We start from the raw sequence: 26,033 nt of genomic DNA on the forward strand, positions 1-26,033 counted from the left end.
GTTGAATTTTATAGTGTAATCCGGCTTTTGGAGCACATGAGTTGTGTGTGTGAGTGGTTATTGAAATGTTTGTGCATCCTTCTGATCTTCCCTATAGTTTTAATGGCTGTGGGTTTTGCATCAGATGCTACTGTTGTACACTAGTGAACCTACACTCTTCAGTGGCCTATCGGAGGAAGCTACATCATTAATTTTCTGGAAATTTCCAGAGACTTCAATGGAATATTTTAAAGCAGCAGGAACATTAACCGGTGCAATAATAATGGGGTAGATTATGAATTACTTTATTTCTTGGAAACGATATTTCTCACCAGACTCCGTATTTCCACCTATGTTTTTGCAGAAATCCACGTTTTCCCCCCCATTCATTCTGTCTTATTTGGGTAGAAGTTTACACTAATATAGTTTCAAACATTCTATTTCATATTTCTTTTCCAAAAGACGGAAATCAACGTGTCATTTAAATCCCACAGTGTTTCATTGTATTGTTGACGTTAAGAGAATGAATCACCCTCGCGATAACAATTGTGCTCACGAGGCGTGACGTTTCATAGGCAACCACTTAAAGAGCGAGAGGTGGTCGGAGGAGCACCAGAGCAGCGCCGCGGAGCTCCGTAACCTTTCACCGAACTCACAAAGACGGCTTCACCGGGGGATATTTTACCCTTCTCATGTCAAGGAAAGCCTCGCAGGATACCGCTCGGATAATTCCATACACTTTAAGAGATTAGCGGCGTGAGCCCAGGTGCCAACACACGAAAAGTAGCTTGATGAGTGTCCAAAGTGTTGGAAGTTTGGAGGGGACGCCATCTTTGGTCCCAGTTCACCACGTCCCCAACACGGACTGTTTTACCAGCAGCATACCGCGGCGGTGGTGAAGGCCAAGGAAGGGATTGTGAGTATTAATTCTTCATTTTACATTATTCTTTGGCCAGTTGTTTTTGTGTTTTTTCGTCGCGAATGTTACAAGTTGCAATCAAAGGACCGAGCAAATCTTGGTAGTGTAACCTGCTTGCTAGCTAACATCGCGTCAGCTCCAAAGTCAGTTGAACCCACTTGGCTAGCTAGTAGCACCGAGGATAGTCTTTATGTGTTTAGGCCAATGTGTTAACTAAAGACACGTAGGGTCACAATGGCGACAAACCTGTAATGGATCCGAGAAATTACCGTCGTAGTCTGAGCATCAGTCTTAAACATCCTCGGAGCAAACACTGGCGCTGGTTAAGTAGATGTGACACCGGATCAAGAAAATATAAGGAGACATTCAAGACGTTTTAGATGGTCAATGGATTTCCGGATTCGTCATTTGCAATTCATAGGTGTGTATCACACGGTTCAGATTTCTGCTCCCAATGCTCTGTGTTGACGTATCGTGCCCGTACCACTCTATATGGCAGTCAAATGTAACGGTATGGAAGGGTGGCGTGTCGTCTTTAAGCGTGACAGTAGCCTTTATATCTGACAAAAACCGAATACTTTCTAAAAACGGGTCCGTCTCTGCACATGCTGCCGCCTCAGACGATGGGCAGCGCTGTCTGACCCCAGTTGGAGTAAAGAGCAGCAGATTAAGGCCAGATGGTTGAGCAGAAATGAAGGTATACTGGCTGCTATGCTCGGGGCAGAATGCTAACACACGTCATGCAATATGCTCCTCTTTTCCCGAGGAATCACTTTAGTTGTCACTCGAGCAAATGGTCGCTCTTTGTACCTGGAGTGGCGTTCATTTAACACATAATTAGGTTAACAACTCCGTAAAACTCATCCAAGTGATGCCCGGTTCTCCGTTCCTTTCCGATAGTATTGTATTTTTGCTTCTTTTTTTTTTTTTTTAAATGCTATCTCTGAATATTCTAATGCCTTTGCTCGATGGCTGGCAGTGATGGCTGCCCACCTTGCTATTTATTCTGCTGAGCCTTAAGCAGAGTATCCTTATTATTATTATTATTATTATTATTATTGCTGCAAAGCTTTTCTTAAAGAATCTCCAAGTGTCTATAATAAACAGGTGTGCACCGCAGTGTGGACTTAAAATGACATCCACAGCAGGAGTTCTAAGGGTTCAACCACTTGTTCCTGCAGGGGCTTAAATATAGATAATGGCTATGCAAAGTCCTTCACGTTAAAACAAGAGGAAATGCTCCGAAACCACACGGACGGTTTTATGTATGGCTTCCAGATTGTGGCTGAAAAGTGCAAAATGGTTTGAATCCTGCAAGATTATTATTTTTTGCATGAAGTTGATGCCTTCATGAACAAGCGGCAATAATTCGGAGAGTTGTTGAAATGCTCTGCTGGTTGCAATACTTGTAGAATGTTCTGGCAGATATTCACCAAAGCTTTCTTTCACCTTCTTGAGGTTTTATAAATCCTAACTCGGTCAATATTTCATTGCTTCTAGTCAGTTGTTCAACGTGCCCTTGTTATCCAGCTGCCTGCATTAAATGAATGTTTATTATTGGTGATCGGTATTGATATAGCTTGTAGGTGGTTTTGTGGGTGACGCACACTCTGGTATTTATTTCCTGTCATAACACAAGTCCTCCTCTTTGTTTGAGCGCTTGCTTCGATGTGTTCGCTGGGAAAAGCTTTAAATTGGCCTTTAGTGTCGGATGCAACAGACCCCACTGGCATATTTTTACAATGGCTTCATGTTGCACCCTGACACGTACTCCTTTACAGAGCTGACGGTAAAGCAGTGTAAACCTGAAGAGCGGAGAACAATTTGATTTGTTGTAGTGTCGACCTTTATCATTACCCATCTGTTTGTATGTGGTTGGGTTGGTCGCTGCGCATCAATCGTGCGTTGTGTTTCAGTCAGCGTTGTTGCCACATACCTGGAAACGGTGTCAATACGTTGAAGTGACTGGTTTCATCTCAGGCATCATGGAGGAGCTGCACAGTCTGGACCCCCGGAGACAAGAGTTGCTGGAGGCGCGCTTCATGGGTGGGGTCAGCGGCAACACAGGAGGCAGCACCGGCAGCACCAGTGGGGGAACCAAAGTGAGTCAACATTTAGCCAGGGGATTGGTTTATTTAATGGACCGGTTACTTTTATTGTCTCTGTCAACATTGTCCCTAAAAATGTTTTTTTTTTTTTTTTTATACAGGCTTTGACTAATAATGAATGTTCAAATCATAGTTTTGGAAGCCTTGGATCCTTAAGCGACAAGGAATCTGAGGTACTAAACAGTCATTTTATATCATTTCATCTGAATCTCTAGCTTTAAACAAGACCAGTACATTTAGGTTTTGGCTGCCTTTATACATAAGAAACAAGGGCACCTAGGAATGTAGAAGATAAGCAGACTTTGGAATTTGGTTTAGCAACCCGTCAGTCTAACTAGCCTTGGTGGGACGTAGGGCTGAACGATTTTGGAAAATAAACTAAATCAATCTGTATTACAATAAACAATAACAGATTCATTGAATATGAAGTGTTCTTTCTTATATGCTGGGCTTATGTTAAGATAAAGGCAAAAGAAATATGAATTATACACAAGATTTATCTTTATCAATTACAGTTGTAGAGTTACTAATTACTTGAAATCTGGTCATTTCTCCTGAAACGCAGCAATGAAAAGCTGTTTGACTATGCGGTAATTTAAGTATTTATGCACAACATGTCGTTGTTTTCTCTTTTGAGAATGTTGTGCTGCAGCAGTATGTTTATGCAGCCTTCAACCAAAATTTAATTATGAAGTTTCTTGTTACTTTTTTCTCCCAGCAACGTTTCTGGGAGCTTTTCACAAATGTTGTCTTTCTCTTCATAGGGGTCAGAAGTGAAAAGAGGTGGTTCTCCTGCCTATTCAGTGAGTTTGTGATGAAGTCAAACAGGCATATGCAGCAAGGTTATTCAGGCTGTACTTCTCAGAACATGTCTAACATCCTGAATCTACATTTCTCTGTCAGACCCCAGAGAAGAAACAGTCAGAAACGAGAGGCAGAAAAAGGAAACCAGACATCCAATCTGAGAGCAGCCAAGGTGATTTTAATTGTTTTTAATCTAATGTAAAGGCTCTAGTCTTTAAATCTTTTTTACTAACACTTGGAAATTTTGTCTTCACAGGAAAGTTAAACATGCGAGGACCCAAAATAAGTGATTATTTTGATGTAAGTGTGTTTGTTTGATAGAATATCAGTTGTCTTTGACCACTGGCAACCATAACATATTACCAGACATAACAACTCTAGAATAAGTTATTGGTAGATTTGCTGTGATTAAATGTTAAGCAGAGATGTCGGATCTCTATCCTAATGTTTTAGTTCCAGGCAGGAAACGGGTCCAGTCCAGTCAGAGGTGTCCCACCGGCAATCCGTTCACCACAGAACTCACATTCCCACTCCACTCAGGTCACAGCCGTGAGTTCAAACCATTCTTCTGCTCCTCCCCCGCTCGATTGATCTCTGCTTTCTTTTGCTATTGACTAAATTGTGGCCTATTCTGTTGTAGGTTAGACAAAATAGTTCTTCTCCCCCTAGTCTGACCTTTGGGGACCACACAATTCATCCAAAGCAACTAGCAGTCAAACAAGTACAGGTGAGTAAGGAAATGTCTGGGAGCTCAAGTCAATTCCACATCTTTGTTGTGGTTCTAAAGTGTTTCAGCTCACACTAGCGCTTGTCATTTGCCACTTCAGACTGATCTTACAGCGTTGAAATTGGCTGCCCTTGAAAGCACTAAAAATTTAGACCTTGAGAAGAAGGAGGGAAGAATAGACGATTTGTTAAGGGTAAGTAGATTTTACATGTGTGTGTGTGGGGTGCAGAATAAATCTGATAACGAAGATAATGTCGTCATGTGTGTTGTCTTTGGACAATGTTAAAGTGATAGTTCATCTAAAAAAGGAAAATCACTCTGAACTATGCCATTTCTGCATCATCAGCAGTTGCCTAACATCTGCAAACATGCTCTGTTGTTGAGTTCTCATTAAAAATGGCATCCCAGCTAGATACTGGAACATATTTAGTCAAGCAAGGTAATGGGAAACTTTTTGGTCTTGCATTTGAAAAAGAATTTCCTTCTGTTTGGTATTGATTCATAAAAAACCCTAACGGTGTAAGCACATGGTTTATTCATTAAAAACGACAACCAAATGAACTAAAGTTCTTTCTGCTTCATAGGCAAACTGTGATCTCAGGAGACAGATAGACGAACAACAAAAGTTACTTGAAAAGTACAAAGAACGCTTGAATAAATGCATCACTATGAGCAAAAAGTTGCTCATAGAAAAGGTAAATTTATCACCAACTCTTTGAAGTGAATATGCAAATGAAGTCTTGAATGCAGACCTTATTCTTCTGTGCTGTTTTGCAGAGCACCCAGGAAAAACAGGCATGTCGGGAGAAGAGCATGCAGGACAGACTTCGTTTGGGCCACTTCACCACCGTTAGACATGGCGCTTCATTTACAGAGCAGTGGACTGATGGATATGCCTTCCAGAATCTAGTGAAGTAATTAGACCAAAGTTTGTTTTTGAGCCTATTGTACTTGATATTTCTTTTGGCTCAAATCAAAAACAAGGTGTCCTGATGAGTGCTGCTGCTCTGAACTCACAGGACTTTCTGCTTATCTTTCTTAGACAGCAAGAGTGGATAAACCAACAGAGAGAGGACATTGAAAGGCAGAGAAAACTGCTTGCCAAGAGGAAACCGCCATCTTCAAGCAACTCCCAAGCCCTAACCGCAAACTCTGAGCCAAAGCAACGCAAAACCAAGGCAATGAACGGAGCTGAAAATGATCCCTTTCTAAAACCCACCCTACCTCAGCTGTAAGTTCAAATAATGCCAAAAACAGTCACAGTTGGGATTGTTCTGGCACAATGTCGCTCCTCTTCTTCCTATTGATTTAGTCCATGTTTGATTTAATATCTCATTATCTCCCTTTTTGTAAAGACTCACACTAGCAGAGTACCACGAGCAGGAAGAGATCTTTAAACTGCGTCTGGGGCATCTCAAAAAGGTTTGTCCACATTATCCATATTTTCATTTTCTCATTGGAATTTGATGGTCTTTCACAGCACGGCTTGTTGCCCATTTAGGGTTTGAACTCTACAAATGTGCATTCATTGTTATAACAACTGTGTGTATAAAAAAAATAAAAAAAAATAATTAAAAGCGAATTTTCACCATTGACAAGATGAGCCTAATAACTGGTGATGGTTAGTGGAGCTGGGTTTTTTTTTCTTTTTTTTTATCAGGTTAATTGGGAACATTTAGTCTTAATCTCGAGTCCATTCCAATGATGCATCGAGCTTGTAATTTGCAGTCACTGTCTTCCCGATGAGTAAGCACCACTGGCAGTCCCTGACAGATAACGCAGCAAGTCAGCCGTTAATATTTAATGCAGCTGTAGTCGGCTGTGTACAAGTGGGTTTTGATGAGCTCTTTTCCTTGTAGTCCAAGCATTGAAGTTCCTTGTGTTTTTCTGCTTAAATCATTTATAGGAAGAAGCTGAAATCCAGGCAGAGCTGGAGCGTCTGGAGAGGGTGCGCAACCTTCACATTCGAGAGCTGAAGAGAATAAATAATGAAGACAGCTCACAGTAAGGCAGAATCGATTAATGACAGACTGTTGGCATTTGTATTTCTGCACATGGCGGTTGCTATTCATTGAATGAAGCTTTCTGGCCCAGATGTATTTATTGAACTGAGTTCTTTTCCCCTTTTTTCAAAGATTTAAAGATCATCCAACACTGAATGAGCGATATCTGCTCCTCCACCTTCTAGGAAGAGGGGGGTTTAGTGAAGTTTACAAGGTATAAGAAATAATTGTTTTTTTGCATGACTTGGAAAGTAGACAAACCTTACAATGTTTTCAGCAATAATAAACCGGATCTATTTACAGGCTTTTGACTTGATTGAACAACGATATGCTGCTGTGAAAGTCCACCAACTTAACAAGAATTGGAGGGAGGAGAAGAAAGAAAACTATCACAAGTACGTGTAGAAATCCATATATGCAGGATAGTGTCATTTTATGTATTGAGTGCCTTTCGACATGCGACTGCCATAATATTGACCGTAGCGAGGGTCCTGTGATTGTCAATACCAGGCAGCAATCTGTATCCTAACCCTCATCTTTGGATGCCCATGGGGACAATAATCATTTCCTGTCCACAGACATGCATGTCGAGAGTACAGAATACACAAAGAACTGGACCACCCACGGATTGTGAAACTTTACGACTACTTCTCACTGGACACAGACTCGTTAGTCTCCTTACATTTATTTTCATGCATTATCACCTCTTCAATAGTTTTATCAGTGAAACGATACTTCTAAGTTGGGTAACTCACCAAGATTTATCCATCTAGGTTTTGCACTGTAATGGAGTATTGTGAAGGCAACGACTTGGATTTCTACTTGAAGCAACATAAGCTTATGTCTGAGAAAGAGGCACGATCAATCGTCATGCAGATTGTGAATGCTTTAAAATATCTGAACGAAATCAAACCCCCCATCATTCATTACGACCTTAAGCCAGGTAACCAATTTAATTAATGCACAATATTGTGATGGTTTGTTCCACGTCTGTGTGACTAATTTGTCCTTTTTAATTTTGAAGGTAATATCTTGTTGGTGAATGGCACGGCATGCGGAGAGATCAAAATCACCGACTTTGGTTTGTCCAAAATCATGGATGATGACAACTACGGTGTAGATGGGATGGATCTGACATCACAGGGTGCTGGGACTTATTGGTGAGCATTATCATCCTATACAATAAAATATAAAGCTGGGCAAGAAATCAACTCGAGTAATTTATAAATACTGAGTTTGATTTGTCTTCAAGGTACCTCCCCCCTGAATGCTTTGTAGTTGGTAAAGAACCACCAAAGATCTCCAACAAGGTGGATGTTTGGTCTGTTGGCATTATTTTCTTCCAGTGTCTGTATGGAAGAAAGGTAAGGAAGCTAATATATATATATACCCGATTCTACCCCATTTCCTCTGCTACTGTCAATTTTCATGATTTTCCTCCCTTTTCAGCCTTTTGGCCACAATCAGTCACAACAAGACATTCTGCAAGAGAACACCATATTGAAAGCTACAGATGTTCAATTCCCAGTCAAGCCTGTTGCCAGTAATGAAGCCAAAGTAGGTTCAGCTGCATATATTTTCCTCAAATTGGGAAATTGTTCTTGACTACAAAAACCAAATTTTCTTCTCAAGGCCTTCATAAGACGCTGCCTGGCATACCGGAAGGAGGACCGCATCGACGTCCACCAAATGTCCAGCGACCCTTACCTGCTCCCACACATACGGAGGTCAAACTCGTCTGGAAATCTGCAGACGAGCGCTGCCAGCTCAGGACTCGGCTCATCTAGCGTCATCTCATACTGACAGTTTTTTTCTACTGCATCAAAAGGCAAATTAACAGAGTTTCTCCACACATGAAGAGCTGATTCTCACAAAAGGAAGCTGGCTGTTGGAGGAGTGGCCTACTAGTGAGATCCCACCTCAACTACACCCGGCTTTTGTTTACTAGGGGCTGGTTCAACTTGGGGACACCAAAAGGCTGTTTAAATAGATCCTGAGGGTCCCTAAAAAGCACTGAAAATGGAGAGATGACATTTAAAAATGTGATTGAAGAGTGCAGAGGGACAAACCCTGAAAGGGTCAAAGGCAGCCCACCATGTATCTTCATATGGTGCTGCGAGAGTGCAAATGATTCAGCTGCTAGACATACATTTACTGTGAGAGGACGGTCGTTATAAAAGACAGCTATAATTTCACTGGCAAAACGTTTTTTTCACAGATGTTAGGCTTTTTGATTTACTTAGCCATGAGAATGTGATGTGTAGCATAAGTGACACCTAGTGACCTGTAGTTTGGGGCAGCAAACTTTTGTTGAATGCAAAAAGTAACCAAATGTGGAAAAGTGACTGTCTGAAATCCTATGCAGGGATCCTAATAGATAAATTTGAAGCTATATGTACATGAGAATTTTACAAACTTAAATTGCAGCAGTAACATGTACAAAGATGAAATTTCCCAGTATGAATCCAGTCTTCTGGGGTATTTGCTGCTTTGCTGCTCTTACTTAAGAGCTTTATGTTCGGGTACTAATTGTACAGTTGCTGAAGAGCTGTTAAGAGTGAATAATAAATTCCAAGAAATGTTTTTCTCTTGGTTGTAAATATCTTACTCTAAATCCCAGTCTCAATACTTCCCATTTCTAATGCTTATACTGACATGTAGTGGCTTTATTTGGTACTGCATTTAATTGCTAGTGGATTTGGATAAATTGGAGAAAAACCTGAAATACCCAGTATGAATGACAAAATGTTAGTTTTCTGCTTACTGTTCCCACGGTGTCGTGACTTATGGAAATGACAGTCCTTTGGCAAATACTTTAATATTTTATTCCTCCATCTACATAGGTGCACACACTCAGGCTTTAAATGCCATACTTGAATATTAGACTGCATTTGACTGTATCCTGTAATTAAAGCTTGCAATAGCTCATTTAAAACAAACGTGACTCTAATGTGTTCCCAAAGCTGAGGAAATATCACTGTCCAAGATCCCGAAACCACATCTACACTGGGTTAGGCATGTGGAGCCAGTTGCCATGGTGATCTACATACATTCTCCTTTGGTGAAAATCTCGACCCGAGACGGGCCCAACAGTCTTTGGCAGTGCCTCCTGTCACTGACAGTCGGCTGTGATGGTGATGTTTACTGAAGAGGTCACTGACGTTTGGAGGGCACATTTAGTCATCGTTTTTGTAGTATAATGTGCAACCAAAGGTGGCGCTGTAGCAGACACAGAAGGGAAGTCGGACGGAGTGCCCGAGAGAGGCCAAAGACCTGCGGAGTACAAATGGAGATGGAAATGTCAAAGGTGACGGCAAAAAAAACCAAAACATTGTTCTAGACTGATGACAGCTTAGACGGGCCTGGCGGATCATCGCCATACAAAAGGATGATAGTGTCTCAAAAAGAAAAAATCCAAAACATCCCAGAAAACGTAACGCTACCTCCATCTCCTCGACCCGCATCTGTCAAGGTCATGTTTGAGCTGTCTAGATTAGGAAATGGTGGCGAACCTCCAGCTGTATGTGTCACAACTGTGTATAAATGATATCATGTTAGCCGATGCTTTGATATAGGACTAATGTCATATTCTGTCGGTGTCGATGTGTTGGGCAGCACTAATGACCTGACAGCAGGGGAGTAGGACTAAAGGACAGGGGGACGCTCTCCGAGGACGGGACGGTTGGGACTGGAACAACAAAGAAACAAAGTCGGTGTAATGTTCCGTTTAGAGGAGGAAGTCAGTCAAATGTTTAAAAGGTACAGTATGTGGTAAACCTGTGGGATTTGAAGACAGGAGCGGTTGTCCTAAAGCAGTGGAAGGAATGGGCTCAGTTGGGATGACGGCAGAGAGAGAAACCTGGAGAGCAGAGAGTCTTTGTGACATCACGGAGCTCTGCCATGTCCAGGGGATCCTTTTCTCACTGAACACATGCTGCCTTACCTCTGTGAGGCCCTCTGGAGTTCTACAGGACGTGTGTGAAGGGACTCTCACCCTCCGGCTGTGTCCAGGCAGCAGTCTTGGTACCCTGTGCAGGTAGCCGTAGCCAATGCTACAGCCTAGACTGAAGCCACAGAAAAGGGGCAGGGGATTATTCAGGGCCGCCTTCGAGGGGTCAAGACCGATGCAGGTGAACAGTGGAGATAAGCGGTCCACACCTGCCGTCTCCACCCCAGTCACCGTTGGGCGTGATCAGCACTTCGCGGCAGTTGTCCGTTTCTGTGTTGTACACATACAGCTTCAGCTCTTTGCCTTGGTACTCTTCCACGGTGGAGAACAGATCGTCGCTCTGGAGGAAGAGCACAGGTGGAATCAACCCTTCGCTGACTTTTCATCCGACTGAAATACCTTCTCTCGTCTGAACAGGCCTGTACCTCGTTCATCAAAGTGTCAGTTCCAATAATGTAGTCTGTCTGGGCTCTCAAACCAGCCAGAGCTGCAGGGGAATCTCGTTCCACTTCCTGGACAAGGGGAAATATCTTAGCTCACAGCAGTCATTTATATGGAGCAGCTTAAGGTTTGGATATTAAAAACACGTATTCTACCAAAACTGTGCATTAATTTGGTTTTACTGTATGAAAACTTCAGGAAAGCACACGCTTATCCTGAAACTCTAATTAACGTACAAGACGCCATCTATTGGTTATGTGAAGTACTGCACCCTGAGAGGTTCCATTAGTTTCTTCATTATAATCTGGCCATTCAGAGCTATAACATGAATAGTAATATGTTTCTTAGCCAGGTGCGAGCCAGGTTATATCACCATTTCAAGTGCACTGGTAGACGTATTACTACAAAATAACAGCTTAAAAAAATCACAGATGCTATAGAATATAAATCATCTCTTGGTTTCTTAACAAAAGAGAGCTAAATACAACACATAATTCATATAGGTAAGACTGGCATTCTTCCACGGTCTATATGGATTTTTCTAGATCACTCACCAAAATGTGCCAAACATTTTCATTTGCTCTATCAAAGCTGCAGAAGCGAATGCTGACCCCGATGAGCCCCTGGCCGCCCCACATGCTGCTGGGCACGACGGTCGTCTCCCTGACAGCCAGCGTCTTGCTGCTGTATAACAGCATCTTGATGGGTCTTTCCACGTTCATGTTCAACAGCTGTATCAAGGTGTCGTTGTCCCTGTTCTACAAAAACATTCCAGTCCATTACGGCACCAGGAAGAACGCGTGTAAAGTCCTCTTGCTGCGAACCTACTAGTCTGGTGTCACAAATGGAAATGATGAAGTCAAAGAACGGCTCCAGTCCTGCCTGGTGCCCAGGAGAATTATCATGAACCTGTGAGACACAGCAGCACAAAGGTCAGAGACAGGACGATGGAGAACAGCGGCTGATGTGGACTTCTGTCGCCATGTCAAAATCTTGCGTTCGGGGCATTAAGAAACCACGGATGTGTCAGGGGTCGTTTTATTTAAAGCCTGAGTACTGAGGCTGACTATTGACATCCTTTCAGGGTTAATGCCCCTTAACTATCTTCTCAAGGCTGTTTGCAGCAGGAGAGAATCATCCTGTCCGCTCCAGCTGACACCCCAAATAACACGTGGATTGCCTCGCGATGGTTGTCGTCGTCAACGGACACGTTTGTAACCTCTCACACGTGGAAGAGGGCATCACTGCAGCAACTGTGGGAGAATGTCACACATTCTCGCAATAGGCTTAAAACCGATGCAGGGAAGGTGGAATAAGTCCGAATCATTGGGAGTCAGCAGAGAGGCCGATGTAGACAGATAGCTACCATCATAGTTATAATGTCAGGGGATTTATCATTTCAAGGCTGAAAGTGAAAAAAGCTGAACTCTCACTTCCCGACAAAGCAAAGAAAAAAAAATCTATATGATGTATATGGTAGATTCAGGGCTCAGCTATGGGAAAGTTTAACAGCTTTTTTATTTGACTCACGAGTCCTATTTGATTTGCATGCATGGAGGAGGGCAAAGCCTCAAACACAGCAAAGCCAACCAGAAAGAAGTCATGCAATTATTTCTATTATTATTAATCTGAATAAAACTTAAGAAGTATCATAAGACCATTGCATGATGCAGGTAAAATCTGGGGTAATGTGACTTTTTAAAGAAATAAATAAATCATTGAAGATACACACCCGTTTCTGTGTAACGCGAAGTGGAATCACCGGTTATTCAGGGTGCCGCCGCGTTTGTAAATGCACCACGAGGCGTTCACTGACAGCTGCGACTTCACAAACAATTCACTTCACGATGCTAGACAAGGCGATTAAACCAACTTTACAACATTAAAAAGTTAAATTACAAGAGTTTTTAGAATGAACCGCAGCTTATATGATAGTGTGGATTCGATATTACGCGTATAGATTCACATCTCACCGCGTTCCACCTGTGCCGACAGCGCGTCTTCCGCAGCCGTTTCCCCCACGATATTAACTTGCTGTTCCCTGAAACACGCTCTCACCTTCAGAACATTGTAGCCTTCTTGTCCGCCACCTGGTATCTCGACGCTCGGAGCTGCTCCCATGTTTCCCTCTGCCGGGGCGGCCTGGCTGTCAGCGGGTCATGTCCGTAACGCCGCCGCCGTGTTTCCCTGCGGCTCCTGCGGCTCAGCACTTCCGCTGTGGGACATTTAACCCTCTGAGGGAACTCCCTCAGGAATGATGCTACTCTCCATCCAGCCAGCCAGCCAGCCAGCCATCCATCCATCCATCCATCCATCCAACCATCCATCCATCCAGCCAGCCATCCCGTCATATACCTTTACATTAACCAACTGATTTCAGATTTTGATCACTTTTCAATACCAGCATTTATAAAACAGATTTGCGATAAATAAGATGCAACATTCTCCTGCTGGTTCAATTTTTGCTTGTTCTGTTATGTAAGTCCCTTGAGAACATGCTTGAGAACAATTACTGTATCAAATTAGCTGAAGCCTCCAGAAAACATCCAGAAATATATTTAACTGGTAACATTAGCTGCTGAAAATGAGTTTTCTGTGCAGATAAATCAAGGACATGGAACTAATAACGTAAGGCAGTTAAAAGTTAGCTTTATCTAGTTGTTTCATCTAAATCTGGCAATTTGGATTAATTAAAGAAATCGTGGAGGTAAATAAATACCTCTGTCAGCAAAAGCAACAAAAGAAACATTTATGAAGGAAGGAAGCGGGATTGAAAATGTTAATAGAATTTTCAGCACAGAAGAACAGGAGGGCTGGCAAGTGGCCTGTAGTCAATATGATCATCATGATCATCATCCTTTCATTAGATTTGCACAATGGGAACATCAGGATCTATCAACGAGCTAATGTGGCAGTGATTCCCAGGGGCTGCAGAGAGATCTGGCACCTCGGAAAACCACTGACAAGATTCATTGATGTATAAGAAAGAGGAAGAACACAGCTGAGGAGGAGAAATGGCTGAAAAACAGCAACACATCTGTAGGATACAAGAAAAATAATGTAACGGGGTTGATGCATTTAAAGGGCTTTGTTTCATTTTTACTATGGTGGGATGTGTGTGTGTGTGTGTGTGTGTGTGTGTGTGTGTGTGTGTGTGTGTGTGTGTAATGGAGGGTGAACAGTCTAGTGCAGAGACAGACATTAAGTGTTTCACCGTCTGGAGCTGATGGTGCAGCCCACACACTCCTGCAGTGGACCCCCCCCCCCCCATCACCGAATTTCATTGCGCTGAAGTTTAACTTCACTCGCTGCTGATTCTTCTCGGATCAGAATCCTGTCCCAGTGAACAGCGCCTCTGTGTCCTGAGACCCAGAGAATGGTTGGGATTTGCTCCGTGATTCCACTTCATCATTTCCAGTTAAGTAGTTTGCAGTCCTTCCATCACCTGCCCTCAGTAGCTCTGACACATCTGGGGAAGGGGTGGCGGGGGGGAGGGGACCCCTCTTCCCATTACATGAGGCTGGGAGTCAAAGGTTATCATTTCTATTTGCTCATAATACGAGCAGTAATTCCCACAATCCTCTGGCTGCTGCGACATTACAAAGCAGCCAATGACTCCGCTCAGTGCCCGTAATGATCACCTCACTGAAGCATGAAACAAAGAAGCAGCGTCTGCCTGGTGGAGGATGGGAGGAGAAGGCAGCTGGGGGGGGGGCGCTCCACGGCTGTGGGGAAATAAAAGGCAGCCAGGCAGGCAGAGCCTCGCCTCGGAGGAGCTGCTTTCAGAGTCAAATGAATTTAATGACAAATACCTTAAAAATATGAGTAATGAGAGGTGGGGTGGAAATGGCGGGAGGTGCTTGTGAAATCTGAACTGTGACACCCGATAAAAGGGACCTCCAGGGTTATTAATCATAGAGGACCATGTCACAGCTGACTGAATCCTCCGTGGAGTCTGAGTGAGCGTCTGTGTGACAGAGACTCTTTCTTCTCCACATTTTATCCCTGAAATGTTTTAAATATGCAGTATTTTCAAAGAAAGTTGCAATACGGCTTCAGGTGGGTGTGATGGAAACATTTCTAAATAAAATGAGCAGAGTTTGGACACAAAGCGCCTAAGAGATTTTATAGATATATAAGACATTTACAATAATTGAAATGATGATGTAATTTTTTTTCAGGGGGGCTGTGAAAGAATGAACACGAGTGCACCCTGGTGTTTGTTTGGTCACATACATTTATTTGTAAAATTCAAATACAAGCTGCCAAAAAAAGTAACTTAATGAAAGGAAATGTGCCCACAGCAGCAGCAGCTCGTGCCTTTAACAGCGCCGCTCCAGTTATAAGCAGCTATCGATGTTAAAGTGCCTACACTGAGGTTCACAAGGTTAATTCTATCCAAAGGCGTCATTTACCCTACACCTGTTCAAATACTCCATTTCCAGCCTCCTAAACAAATACCAATAAGTACTCACAGTTTAATAAGTATTTTTTCTTTGACATAAATGTTTTCCTACACATTTTTAAGCTTAACAAAACTTTGCATATTATCATTTTAGCAGTTACGATACAATCATCCGTCCATACGATAAAAGCCGCCCCGTGAAGGTGGTTCAGCCTTGTGCTTTTCCCTCAGCAACAAAGCACCGAGAGCGGCCGCCTCGCCGCCTCTCGGGCCTCCCACGTGCACCATACCTATGCATGTCAACAACATTCAGCCAGGGAATCACATTGCACAGTTACACAACATATTTAAGAGTGCACTAAAGTGAAATCTGGTGAGTTATGCATTCTTCTAGGAACTCCGGACGAAAAAGCGCAACATTTAAAAGCTCATGGATGTATCGCAACCCTTCTTTGGTTCACAAATACACACTCTTCTCAGTGTTTAGAGTGACATCTAGAGTGAGCGTCGTACCCAACACTGCGTTAGTGTTCAACAGTGAGAAAGCAAGAGCACTACAGATGGAAGAGGACAGCAGCTGACCTACTCACAATGAGAATTTCTGAATATTAATGGTCATTGGTCTGTTACACACTCTAACGCATGATTGAACTACACACAGGGGTGTTCTCACCGCAAAACTGGGACACGTTTGGCACAAAGGCAACGTAACAATACTGTACATTGGACTCTAATCTGCATGAAATTCTTCAACACCGACTGTTATATCTAAAAAAGTAACACTGCTAACAGCGAGAGGCTGACGTGTGCGTCTGCTTTGACAATGAGCTGCAGGCAGTATTAACACTGTGCATTACATCAATACGCTGTGTCAATGCAGTCAGGTTTACGTGTGGAAAAAAAATAGATTTTTTCTTATTTTTATATGAATCCTTATATAATGGAGCAGCAGAATTAGATTTTTAAACAGAAGAAGATGTGCTTGGATGTGCTTGATTACCAAGTTTGTCAGCGATACCGGTGTGCGTCTGTAGGTCTGGACTCGTTGAGCTGACATATTGTTTGATCGGCATTACCAGGGAACAGTCTTTATGAGACAAAAGGGGAGCGGAGCAGAGCTCCGAAAGAATTCTGGGTGGATCCCGGGTTTACAAGTCGTTCCCCAGTCGCTCGATCTCGTCCACCAGGAAGTCGATGTCTGAGCGGGTTGCGGCGGGGTTGGAGATGACCATGCGGAAGAAGTTGACCTTGTTCCCCTGCGGCTGGTAGCCCACCATGGTCGTCCCCGACTCCATCATTAAAGCTTTAATCTTTGGGGCCACCTGTTGTAGAGTGAGAAAAATGATCCTTTCTCTCTGAATCCAGACGCTCTGAGTGGATCTAAGAGGGAAAGGTGGCCAGAGGTGCCGTTTCAGAGGCAGATTAATGAGTTGTTACCTTGTGCAGCCTCTCCCGCCTCTCTTTCCCGTCAGGCAAGTTGCGCAGGCTCGGAGGTAAATACCAGAAACACACATTAGTGTGCTGCGGCTGATAAGAGAAAAGGGGAACAACATTCGTAATGAGCACTGATAAAAACCTGTAATTTCTTCTCTTGTAAACTTGTCAGCGAAGCAAAACGCCCCCATCAATCCGGAAAACAAGATATCAAGCGTGGTCATTTGCCACCAAAAGCAGGCGACGCCACCAAATCTTTTCATTAAAAGATAACAGTATTCAGATGATCCCACCTCTCCATTGAACACCATCTCAAAGCCCTCTCTGTTTTTTATTTTATGGTACAGGTATGCCGACAGCTCCAGGCACTTATCAATATGCTGCTCAAATCCCACCGTTCCCTGGGAAAGTGAAAAAACAGAAAAAACAGTTATTTTGATCCCAAATAATAAAACATTTGGCAAAGGATGCTAAAATACAAACCTTTGCCTTCCACATAAGCCAGAACTTGAAGATGTCCACGTGGCGTCCACACTGAATGGCCTTGTCGCCCGTGTCGTACGTGACATCGTACTGTTTGTCTTGCTGGAACAGGTAACCAGCACACATGGAGTTGCAGCCTTGCAATAATCCCTGCAACAGACAGGAGTCAGGAGGACTCTGGCGCAGGAGGGAGTGAAGATTGGAGAGAGGAACACTGTCTCACCCTCTCTCTGACCAGAATGGCAGAGCACTGCAGGGGCACTCCCATCATTTTATGTGGATTCCAGGTGACTGAGTTGGCCCTGTGATATTGAAACAGTAAACACGGCTCTGTGGTGCGACGTTGACCACCTCTTCTGCCATAATACAAGTGAGCGCTATCTGGGGTAAAACCCCCCAGCGAGCGCTGGACTCGAAGCCCAAACCTGGCGGATTTCATTTAAAACAACCGATTTTTGTGTGTTTGTGGTGTTGTGTTTCACCTCTCCACTCCATTCAACTTGTGCCGGTGTTTCCTGGACATGAGCAGACCTCCTCCCCATGCACCCTGCACACCACACGCAACAGTGAGGCCGGCGGCATCCACCGCGGCGCACCAACGCGTATTTACAAGGGTCTTACGTCCACGTGAAGCCACATGTTGTGCTTCTCACAGATATCTGCGATCTCGTTGATGGGGTCGAAGGCGCCGTAGACGGTGGTGCCGGCGGTGGCGTTCACATACATGGGAACGTACCCCTGAAACCAAGGAAAGGGTATAAAGAGGTGCAGATTCTGAGACCTCCCACTGCTCTACCTTTGTTCACGTGCACCTAAACAGGTGAACCGTCTCTTGGGTGCTGACATTCACCTTCTGCTTGGCCTCTATAACTTTGGCTTCCAAGTCAGCTGGGATCACCCTCCCTCTGGAAAAGATGAAGGCAGCGGAAAGTGATGCGAGGAGCTGATCTGTAGGGAGCATGAAGGCAGCAGGTGCCGCGGACAAACCTTTCATCCGTGTTCAGCAGGATCAGGTTCTCGGTCCCGAAGCCCAAAGCTGCACTGGTCTTCTTGATGGAGTAGTGGCTCTGCAGAGACACGCTGAACAGTTACTGAGAGAAAGGGTGCGATAGAAAAGGGGGGGCAAAGACAAACATACGTGCTCTGAGGTGAAGAGGATCAGTCTGGGGGCAGCAGCCATCCCTTTGGTCTTGACTACAGGAAAGAATTTGTACCTGGCGATCATCACACTGTACATGTTGGAGATGGCTCCTCCTGCAGAAACAGAGGAGGCCCTTAGATATAATAATCCAGAAAATGCATTGGTAAAAACCACACAACATTAGGGGCGACTAGACAACATCAGGGGGCTTTAGGGGGTCTCACCCGGAGAAAAAATGCCATCGCCCTCTCCATCAGGCCAGCCGACGATCTCTCGCATCTTTTTCAGCGTCAGTTGTTCCATGAGCACGAAGACAGGAGCAATCTCATAGGTGAACCTGGAGGAACAAAAGCCTCCCTTCATCATGACGTCACAGCATTTGAATGCTCTGTGTTCGTTTTGGTATCAACAGGATGTTCCCTTTCAGATGTGTGACAAATACAAAGGAAAACCTGACCACCTGTGCTCATCTGCAGTTATTGCACTATATAATTACTGGACATACCGCAATAAAATGAAACATAAACATAGAATAAAACAGCTTTATGGACACTTAAAGCCTTTTGCTAATCAGCTGCCGCGGCTCATTAATACAGCGATTTCTTCGAGTGACGTATCTCTAAAAGGTTGTCAACTGCTCATAAAAGAAATGAGAATTCAGGTGTTAGCCCCTCAGAACTTTTTAAAAAGTCCTCTTTTCAAACAGAACTAGCTCAGATATTCTTGTATTTACAGACACAGTTAAACAAATCCATGCAGAATGCCCCTTTGTGCCCCCCAGCTCCGTCAGTAACATGGCAGCGTGGAAAAAACAAACAAATCAGATGTCACCTCACAGATGTGGCGCGTTAATTCCACTGTGTCTATTCATGCAGACAGCGTTCCCTCTTCCTGATGGTGCCAGACCTGATGCAACTGTCAGTCTATTAGTGTCAGTTATTGTTTGCCAGCAGTTATTAAGGCTGAGAGACTCATTAAGACATGTAAATTACAAGCATATGAGCCACCATGAACGGTTATCCCCATAGAAGTGAACCGCTGCACTCACACAGTTTATGTGGCTCTGTTGTCACGTTTCTCTGTAATATCCCAAATTTAATGTTCTGGCAGTGATTGGCAGTTTCTCACATTAAGACCTTGTTGGAGTTTACTGTGAAACCTCAATAGAAGCTACAAGATGACTGGTTGAGATGTCTGTGTAAAAGATAAACATGTGATAAATACATACAGAGTTCTGATCAAACGTAGGTTCAGTAGGTGGACCTCTTATGAATCTTTGCCCAATGTATTAATCCAGATTAAGACTACTATTCAGAGGCAATGTAGACATATTTGTATTTTTTGTCTCATTCACAGAAAAAAAGAAAAGAAGAAAAAGGCATAAGAGTAGGAAGAATGAAATGTCAGATTCCCTTGGTGAGCCACAGGGACGGCTGTACATAATGTAAACCCAGATGGTCCTGTACGCTCCCGGCACTGTTATGTCACAGGAAATACCACGTAAATGCTGTCAAATCAATACACGCTTTTGTTTATCTGCAGGGCTGAATTATATGAACACAAGTGAACTCTGACAGCACTGTGGGGAGCGCCGCGTCTCCTTCCTGCTTGATCAGGAGCACGCTGGAGCGTGCCGTGATTACTGCAGGATGTGTGCAACCATTCCAGAGAGATGGAGAAGATGACACTCACATGTTAGTGTTGGCTGTTGAGGTGAGCCACTCTCCTGCCAAGCCCACGATGTCTAACCCAGTGGACAGCTGGTTGAAGAACCTGGGGTGGCCTGCCGTCCAGGAAGAGGCAATGAAACAACGTCATCCCCAGAAAAGCAATGAATCACCCAAGAGCCCTCATGAGAGGGAACATGGCTTCTCTGGAATCATTACGCTGCCATGTAAGTTAATTAGATGTTATTGATCACACCAGGCAGCACTGCTCCTCCAGGCCTCCTCGTTCTCCTACCTGTCCTCACGCCATATTTCAGGGTGTCCCTGCAGTCCACTAGGATCTGCTCCAGAGACTCCGGCTGGTCAGAGAGCTCTAGGTTAAAGCCCTCCATGCCCTCCAGGAGCTGGTGCGGGTGGTGGAAATCCAGGACCTTGGTGGATCGGTCAAAGGTCTTACGGACGTAGTTGGTGAGGATTTCCACAATCTCCAGCAGGAACTGCAGGGAGGGCTCCTCTCCATTTTTGGCTGGCAGAAGATCTGTAGAATACCACTTGCATTTAGACAGAGGAGCTCCTAAAAGGCTCAAGGTAACTCCAGCAAGGCAATATTTGGCTCTGCTGCTGGGAATGTTCCCATTTCCACATTTCAGGGTATAGATCAACCTTAGACAACCAACAACGTTAACAGACTCACTGATAAATAACGAGATTTATTCTTTTTTGCCTGCTGAACATTCACCAGATATGTTTTAGCGTCAGCTCTTGCTTTCCCCGACCTACCTCTGGCGAACAGGTTGGAAAAGTCCGTCTCTGTGCGTCTGAAGCGCGGATCTCCATTATCACAGGACAGCAGGTTCTTGGCTGCGCCATCCTTAAAGGAGCGCAGAATCCTGCCGCTTTCATCCACACTGTTGTTCTTCTGCAGGAATCCTACGTGGTTACAGGAAGAGGAGCAGTCCACGGAGTGGTTAAACCTCCCATACATGGCGATTTATAAAAATGTAAAAACTTCAGCAAGGCTCTAATCTCTTCTCTCGCTCCACGTATCTCCTCCCGTTTCCCACCAAGTCCTGACTCTGCTTTCTGTTTCTGGGCGGAGGTCTATTTATGGGTGCTGGGCCCTGTGGGAGGTCGCGCTCCGTGACAAAATCCAGCCATGCACGTCGTTGTCAATTTCTTATTAAAGACCATTGCATGGTAAAAATAAAGAAATAATTCAACAGAACATTACGCTTGAATGTAATGCAGTTATATGAATGATTACATTAAATGCAAAGAAATAAAAAGCCGTCTCCTCCTTCTTTTCTCCCAAAGCCTTAAATTCCGAATTAAATGGCCTCGGTAAAACCAATAGAACGTGTCGGTCACAAACACCAGAAAATTGCGCCGCGCACTGGCGCATGACCTCACAGTGTTTTAGGAGCCACCGCGTCTCTGCCCAGTGGGCCAGGACCTGAAACAGACCCGCAAATCTAAAGAAAGCCCTCTTTTCACCTGCCACCCGGGTGCTCTTTAACAGTTCTGTGTCTGTTTGGCAGGCTTATTTTGCATCCGGATTTTTTTTTTTTTGGTATAGAGGCCTAAAAAAAAATAAAAAATAAAAATAAAGAAAAATAAATTTAATCAAATGAAAAGGACGAATTGGACACTGGAAATAATTCTCTTTAATAACAGCACGAACTTACCGCAAATTTTCATTCCCAATTTCCGAGTACATCCATGCGCAACTCCACACCAAGCATCGTAGCCTGAAATGATTTCAACAAGCCATTTAGCGGGCCTCACACAGACCTAAATCTACCCTGGAGTTTTTGTCTCTGAAGCCGTTTCAGAAGGACTAGAAATGGAGAGCGATGCCAGGTCGAGTGATGTTGCAGGCGGAAACAGAAATAGCTCCGCTGGCGTCTGGGGATTATTCCAACATTGAACTGGGGCCCCTGAATCTGAATTAGCCTATTTTCACTGGTGTGTCACCATTCGCGACCGAGATGGGGACTTCAAATTAATTATCCGTACAGCGGCCTAAAGATCTAATTGAGTGAGGAGAAGGCGTTTAAACGCGGAGCGGCTGCTCGCTGATAGATAGACAATCAGCGCGTTATCAGGCGCCTCCAGCAGCAGCGAGGGGGGGGCACCTTGGAATCAAGAAACCTCAAATCCTCAGGAGCAGCAATTTAGGGGGGCGCGGGCAGGAGGGCAGCCGCAGGAAGGGGTGGGTGGCGGTGTTTGTGGTGGGGGCCGTCCTATTCACATGCCAATTTAACCCTTGCTTTGGATCATTAGATAAATCAGTGGCCTGCTCTCTCCCAGACGCGCTTTAACTCGCTGCTCAAAAGGACCCCCCCCCCCCCCCCCCCCCCCCCCAGGATTATAAAATAAATAAACAAACAAGAAAAAAAAGCATTTTAAAAAGGTCCATTAAGTCTAAAGGCGAGGTGGGCTGAAGTGTGCAATATATAGAGCCAAGATTCAACAGAATCGGTAACACACACACACACACACACACACGATTTTTTTTATTTGAGTGTACATTCAGCCGTATTCTCAGGAGCAAACGCACCTGTGACCTGGTGACGTGCAGCAGGACTGTTATGAGTAGGCCTACAGCCTCTTACATGGAGCCTCACGGCGCCATTAGGGCCAATTTACAATGGCTGAGTTAACAAGCACTTGAAGAGCAATTTTCCATTTGCAGAACAGAACTGGGGATAAATGACAGGCGATTCTAAAAATACCAAATCAGCAATTTCATTAATAATAATAATAATAATAATAATAATAATAATAATTATTATTATTATTATTATAATGGGCTATAAAATAACTGTCTCTGCTAGTTTCCGTCCAGCAGGCAAATGCGGGAGGTCCGTAGATGCTGAATGAATTGTAGCGATACACACGCGCGCGCAAGGACGCACGCGCCCATACACACCTGATGGAAAATGATCGATGGCAAAGCCCACAAAGCAAACCGCACATGCGAAACAGCCTTTTATATCTCTGATGCACCTACTTGAGCCCGGCGGTCGTAAATTTGTCGGGTTGGGTTCGCCGGCAGAGGAGGAGGGTGCAGACGAAGCCATCACTCCTGCGTCCTCACCCCAAAAAGCCTGCTCACTTTAGTCCCCTCAAATAGCTCGGGAGGGGGGAAAAAACCTCACTGCAACAGTCTTAGAGAGAAAAACAGGACAATGGAAGAGCTCGACTGAAAGTGACGACACGGATCTGCAGAGACATTTTAAAAGTTGAGTTAGATAAGAATTTAAAAATGTAGTGAAAGAATTTTTTTTATTTATAATTTCTGAATAGTAAACTGTAGGTATCACACCCTGATCAGCCTAGTCAGGACGGCCAGACAGACAGACGCCTTTCTGACAGTCTGAGCTACATCCCTAAACGGCTGGAAGACAGCTGTCACCTCAGCAGCACCACGTCCTTTGATGGAGCAGTGGTTTAAAAATAAATCTACATTCAACTCCTGCGATGTCAAATATCAGTTCAAGGTGAGCGTCGCGTTAGTGATGCAGGTTAGGTGGTGTGCACGAATGTCCCCTCGCAAACTCGTTATCCAGACGTCTCTGAGCTGCACACGTTTGCAGGTGGTGTGAAAACAGTTGCGTTTGCGGTCGTTCGTTCTGGGGAGACGGTGCCTGATAAAACACCTGTTAGAGCAGCTCTTGGCCTGAATAAAGATCTGCTTTAGTTCAGAGACCCCCGGGAGAAAATCACTCACCTTGCTAATGGCGTCTCCAGGTGAAGCAGGTGAGGTTCACCGCCCCAAAAACGATGGCAAAAAGTAGATTGATTACCAAATAAAGTCCTGGAGGCGAGGCTGCTGCACTCTCTGTTGAGAGGAAAGACAGACCTGAGCCGATCTAGATCCCATGCAGACAAGGTGACCTTGCTTTGGCTGAAGTGAAGCTTGATTTGCTGATATCGAAAGCCCCCAGTCTCAGTCTGTGATCATCACAGGGTGAATGAGTCACTGCCTCCCACAGTGCTGCGCGTCTGTGGAGCGGAGCAGATCCGCGGCTCGCCTGCAGGCTGCTCGCCGATATCAGAGGGAGTTTTTCGGGAGGGAGGATTGGCAATGGTCTCCAGTGCCCGTACTGATCTAGTTTGAATCCTGGTCACGATCGGGAAGTTTGATACCATGAGCAACACATTAGGTTACGTGAGGAGGGTTCAAGATCGAGGAGGGGAGGGGTATTGAGAAAAGCAAGGCATGGGGGGGAATAAACAGAGGTTAACAGAGAAAAACAAACGCAAAACCATTTGTTAACAACGTGAATCATTCGAAATAGATCACTCCAATCTTATTATCGCTATTATTAGTACATGTCTATCGTGTTCTTATTTATTTATTTACTTTTATGTCCAGCTTTAAACGGTGTAGCAGCACAGACGCGGTGAGGAAAAATCAGAATGTCCACAAGGGGGCAGTGACGAACCAATAATGATTCCGACGGGAGCGCGCTCACACGAACGAGCCACGAATAACATCTCATGATGAACTCATAAACGACAATAGATCAATCACGTGACCTCGCGTGCATGGTTGCGTGCACGCGAGGTTGCGCGTGAATGCCAATAATTCACAAATAAACCGTCAGTAACCGTGTTTGTTTGTTTTCTGGTTGAGTAGTAATGTTGTTATATTGAAACCTCAAATGGATGGATAGAAATATATGCAAATATGCAGATAATGTAAAGTGTTGGTTTTTTTTGTTGTTTTTACCGGACAGCTCCTCGTTCTGTTCATTTCCGCTCAGACTCACATCACTTCCTGTTTCCAGCTGCTAAAAGCCTTTAATGTTGTGTTATAGTTTTCGGTTTATGCTTTATATTATAGTTATTTTGAAAGTGTACACCATAATGATTGTTTTGTAAGATTACATTTTTAACATTACATTAACAAGACTGGGCTAATCAAAAATGCAGAATTTGCCTGTCAGGTAGCTACAGTTCACTAATTCCATCGATCTTTCCAGATCCAATTGAGCAGCTCTGAGCTTCAGGTGACGTCTTTACGACTGGTCAGAGCTCTATTAGTTCTACAATACATTTCCTTCATATATTTTAAATTTAGAGCCCAGTCTAGTCTTTTTAAATTTTAGTCTTAAAATATTCTAAAAGTTATTTATCATTGCAGTTATTTATTTATTTATTTTAAAAAGAAATGTTTACATTTTAAATGTAAAGCAGTGAGATGATCCCACTTTGCCACTAGAACAATAAATGTTTTTTCTGTTTTGTGTCCGACTGTCATTACTCAGTCGTGTCAGAGTGCAGAATGAGACGAGCGACTGGCAACACCAAGTTCTCGCTTCTACACCTGCAAAAAATGGTGGTGGTAGCAGCTCAGTCTGTTGGGGGCTGGGCTGAGAAGCAGCGGGTTCCCTGTTCAAGCCCCAGTGCAGACAAAATATGGAAGGTGTTCTGGTAGGAGGGGAAGGTGCCAGAATACCTTCAGAGCACTGCCAATGTGCCCTTGACCAAGGTACCAAAGCCACAAATGCTCATATAGGGCCCTGTGATGAATTGGAGACCCACCCAGGGGTGGACCTGCCTTTGCCCATTGTGTTCCCCTGAAGGGGTAAAGCAGTGAAGAAAATCAGACCTGAAAAGGAGCTCTTTTATAATAAAGTCATTTTTTTGTGTGACCTACTATATTTAAATGTATACTACTCGATCGATCCCCCCGTCTATCCAGAGGAGACTTACACACCCCAGGTATTGTTGAACGAAATAGCCCAGTTTAAATTTCCCACATTGTCACATAATGAAGATAATAGTGTAAGAAAACCCAAACCAGTGATGACTGGAATTCAGAATCATCAAGTTGGAAAAAAATGAGCTTCCTCATTTGTAAGTGTGGCTTTTAGATGCCAGCTGGGTACCGTCCTGCTTATGAGGTGCTGGGCCATTTCTGGGGAGTCTACTCAGTCCTGGGGTACTGACCCGCGTCCTAGT

The 26,033-nt window shown here is 44.1% G+C and overlaps 3 protein-coding genes across 7 annotated transcripts; 1 reads left to right on the forward strand and 2 right to left on the reverse strand.

The window, feature by feature from the left end:
* Positions 1–567: 567 nt before the first annotated feature.
* On the forward strand, positions 568–9,123 carry tlk1a (tousled-like kinase 1a). Of its 2 annotated transcripts, none has more exons than XM_003961919.3 (22): positions 568–895; positions 2,879–3,000; positions 3,108–3,179; positions 3,771–3,809; positions 3,910–3,982; positions 4,067–4,110; positions 4,264–4,359; positions 4,451–4,537; positions 4,638–4,730; positions 5,122–5,232; positions 5,315–5,451; positions 5,580–5,768; positions 5,893–5,959; positions 6,444–6,541; positions 6,673–6,754; positions 6,844–6,935; positions 7,119–7,208; positions 7,314–7,483; positions 7,565–7,700; positions 7,793–7,904; positions 7,990–8,097; positions 8,173–9,123. In XM_003961919.3, exons 2-22 carry the CDS (start codon positions 2,884–2,886, stop codon positions 8,341–8,343), a joined length of 2,184 nt encoding a protein of 727 aa, XP_003961968.2. In that variant the 5' UTR covers positions 568–895; positions 2,879–2,883; the 3' UTR covers positions 8,344–9,123. The 2 variants fall into 2 exon arrangements, with proteins under 2 accessions (XP_003961968.2, XP_029693354.1); XM_029837494.1 differs by having other exon boundaries at positions 4,270–4,359.
* A 223-nt stretch (positions 9,124–9,346) lies between these two features.
* Positions 9,347–13,176, reverse strand: LOC101067148 (Golgi reassembly-stacking protein 2). Of its 2 annotated transcripts, XM_011610122.2 has the most exons (10): positions 12,989–13,173; positions 11,759–11,839; positions 11,485–11,688; positions 10,915–11,001; positions 10,699–10,829; positions 10,484–10,604; positions 10,318–10,399; positions 10,166–10,228; positions 9,984–10,073; positions 9,347–9,813 (listed from the first exon to the last, which is right to left on the reverse strand). In XM_011610122.2, the coding sequence occupies exons 1-10, from the start codon at positions 13,049–13,051 to the stop codon at positions 9,653–9,655; spliced, it is 1,083 nt and encodes a 360-aa protein (XP_011608424.2). In that variant the 5' UTR covers positions 13,052–13,173; the 3' UTR covers positions 9,347–9,652. The 2 variants fall into 2 exon arrangements, with proteins under 2 accessions (XP_011608424.2, XP_029693397.1); XM_029837537.1 differs by lacking the exons at positions 9,984–10,073; positions 10,166–10,228 and having other exon boundaries at positions 12,989–13,176.
* A 1,981-nt stretch (positions 13,177–15,157) lies between these two features.
* On the reverse strand, positions 15,158–24,203 carry LOC101068127 (glutamate decarboxylase 1). 3 transcript variants are annotated; one of them, XM_029849030.1, is made up of 17 exons: positions 23,794–24,203; positions 23,074–23,285; positions 21,746–21,808; positions 20,841–20,990; positions 20,356–20,598; positions 20,086–20,176; positions 18,618–18,730; positions 18,391–18,506; positions 18,240–18,319; positions 18,103–18,157; positions 17,874–17,990; positions 17,735–17,799; positions 17,476–17,554; positions 17,253–17,402; positions 17,063–17,170; positions 16,773–16,862; positions 15,158–16,657 (listed from the first exon to the last, which is right to left on the reverse strand). In XM_029849030.1, the coding sequence occupies exons 2-17, from the start codon at positions 23,141–23,143 to the stop codon at positions 16,484–16,486; spliced, it is 1,764 nt and encodes a 587-aa protein (XP_029704890.1). In that variant the 5' UTR covers positions 23,144–23,285; positions 23,794–24,203; the 3' UTR covers positions 15,158–16,483. The 3 variants fall into 3 exon arrangements, with proteins under 3 accessions (XP_029704890.1, XP_003961892.2, XP_029704894.1); XM_003961843.2 differs by having other exon boundaries at positions 23,074–23,230; positions 23,794–24,202; XM_029849034.1 differs by lacking the exon at positions 21,746–21,808 and having other exon boundaries at positions 23,074–23,230.
* Between the last annotated feature and the right edge of the window lie 1,830 nt (positions 24,204–26,033).

The sequence above is a fragment of the Takifugu rubripes genome, chromosome 1 (assembly GCF_901000725.2).
Source record: "Takifugu rubripes chromosome 1, fTakRub1.2, whole genome shotgun sequence".
In the NCBI taxonomy this organism is placed as follows: Eukaryota; Metazoa; Chordata; class Actinopteri; order Tetraodontiformes; family Tetraodontidae; genus Takifugu; species Takifugu rubripes.

What these genes read in the sequence shown, in the direction of transcription:
- tlk1a (XM_003961919.3), top strand. Translation starts at nt 2,884, where the DNA reads ATGGAGGAGCTGCACAGTCTGGACCCCCGGAGACAAGAGTTGCTGGAG. An exon ending in TAAGCGACAAGGAATCTGAG is followed by an intron (nt 3,180 to 3,770) that starts GTACTAAACAGT and finishes TTCTCTTCATAG; the next exon opens with GGGTCAGAAGTGAAAAGAGG. An exon ending in GGTTTAGTGAAGTTTACAAG is followed by an intron (nt 6,755 to 6,843) that starts GTATAAGAAATA and finishes ATCTATTTACAG; the next exon opens with GCTTTTGACTTGATTGAACA.
- LOC101067148 (XM_011610122.2), bottom strand. Translation starts at nt 13,051, where the DNA reads ATGGGAGCAGCTCCGAGCGTCGAGATACCAGGTGGCGGACAAGAAGGC. An exon ending in CCATTTGTGACACCAGACTA is followed by an intron (nt 11,689 to 11,758) that starts GTAGGTTCGCAG and finishes ATGTTTTTGTAG; the next exon opens with AACAGGGACAACGACACCTT. An exon ending in CCTGTCTTCAAATCCCACAG is followed by an intron (nt 10,229 to 10,317) that starts GTTTACCACATA and finishes TTGTTGTTCCAG; the next exon opens with TCCCAACCGTCCCGTCCTCG.
- LOC101068127 (XM_029849030.1), bottom strand. Translation starts at nt 23,143, where the DNA reads ATGGCTTCGTCTGCACCCTCCTCCTCTGCCGGCGAACCCAACCCGACA. An exon ending in CGATGGCATTTTTTCTCCGG is followed by an intron (nt 18,507 to 18,617) that starts GTGAGACCCCCT and finishes CTGTTTCTGCAG; the next exon opens with GAGGAGCCATCTCCAACATG. An exon ending in TCCTCTTCACCTCAGAGCAC is followed by an intron (nt 18,320 to 18,390) that starts GTATGTTTGTCT and finishes GTGTCTCTGCAG; the next exon opens with AGCCACTACTCCATCAAGAA.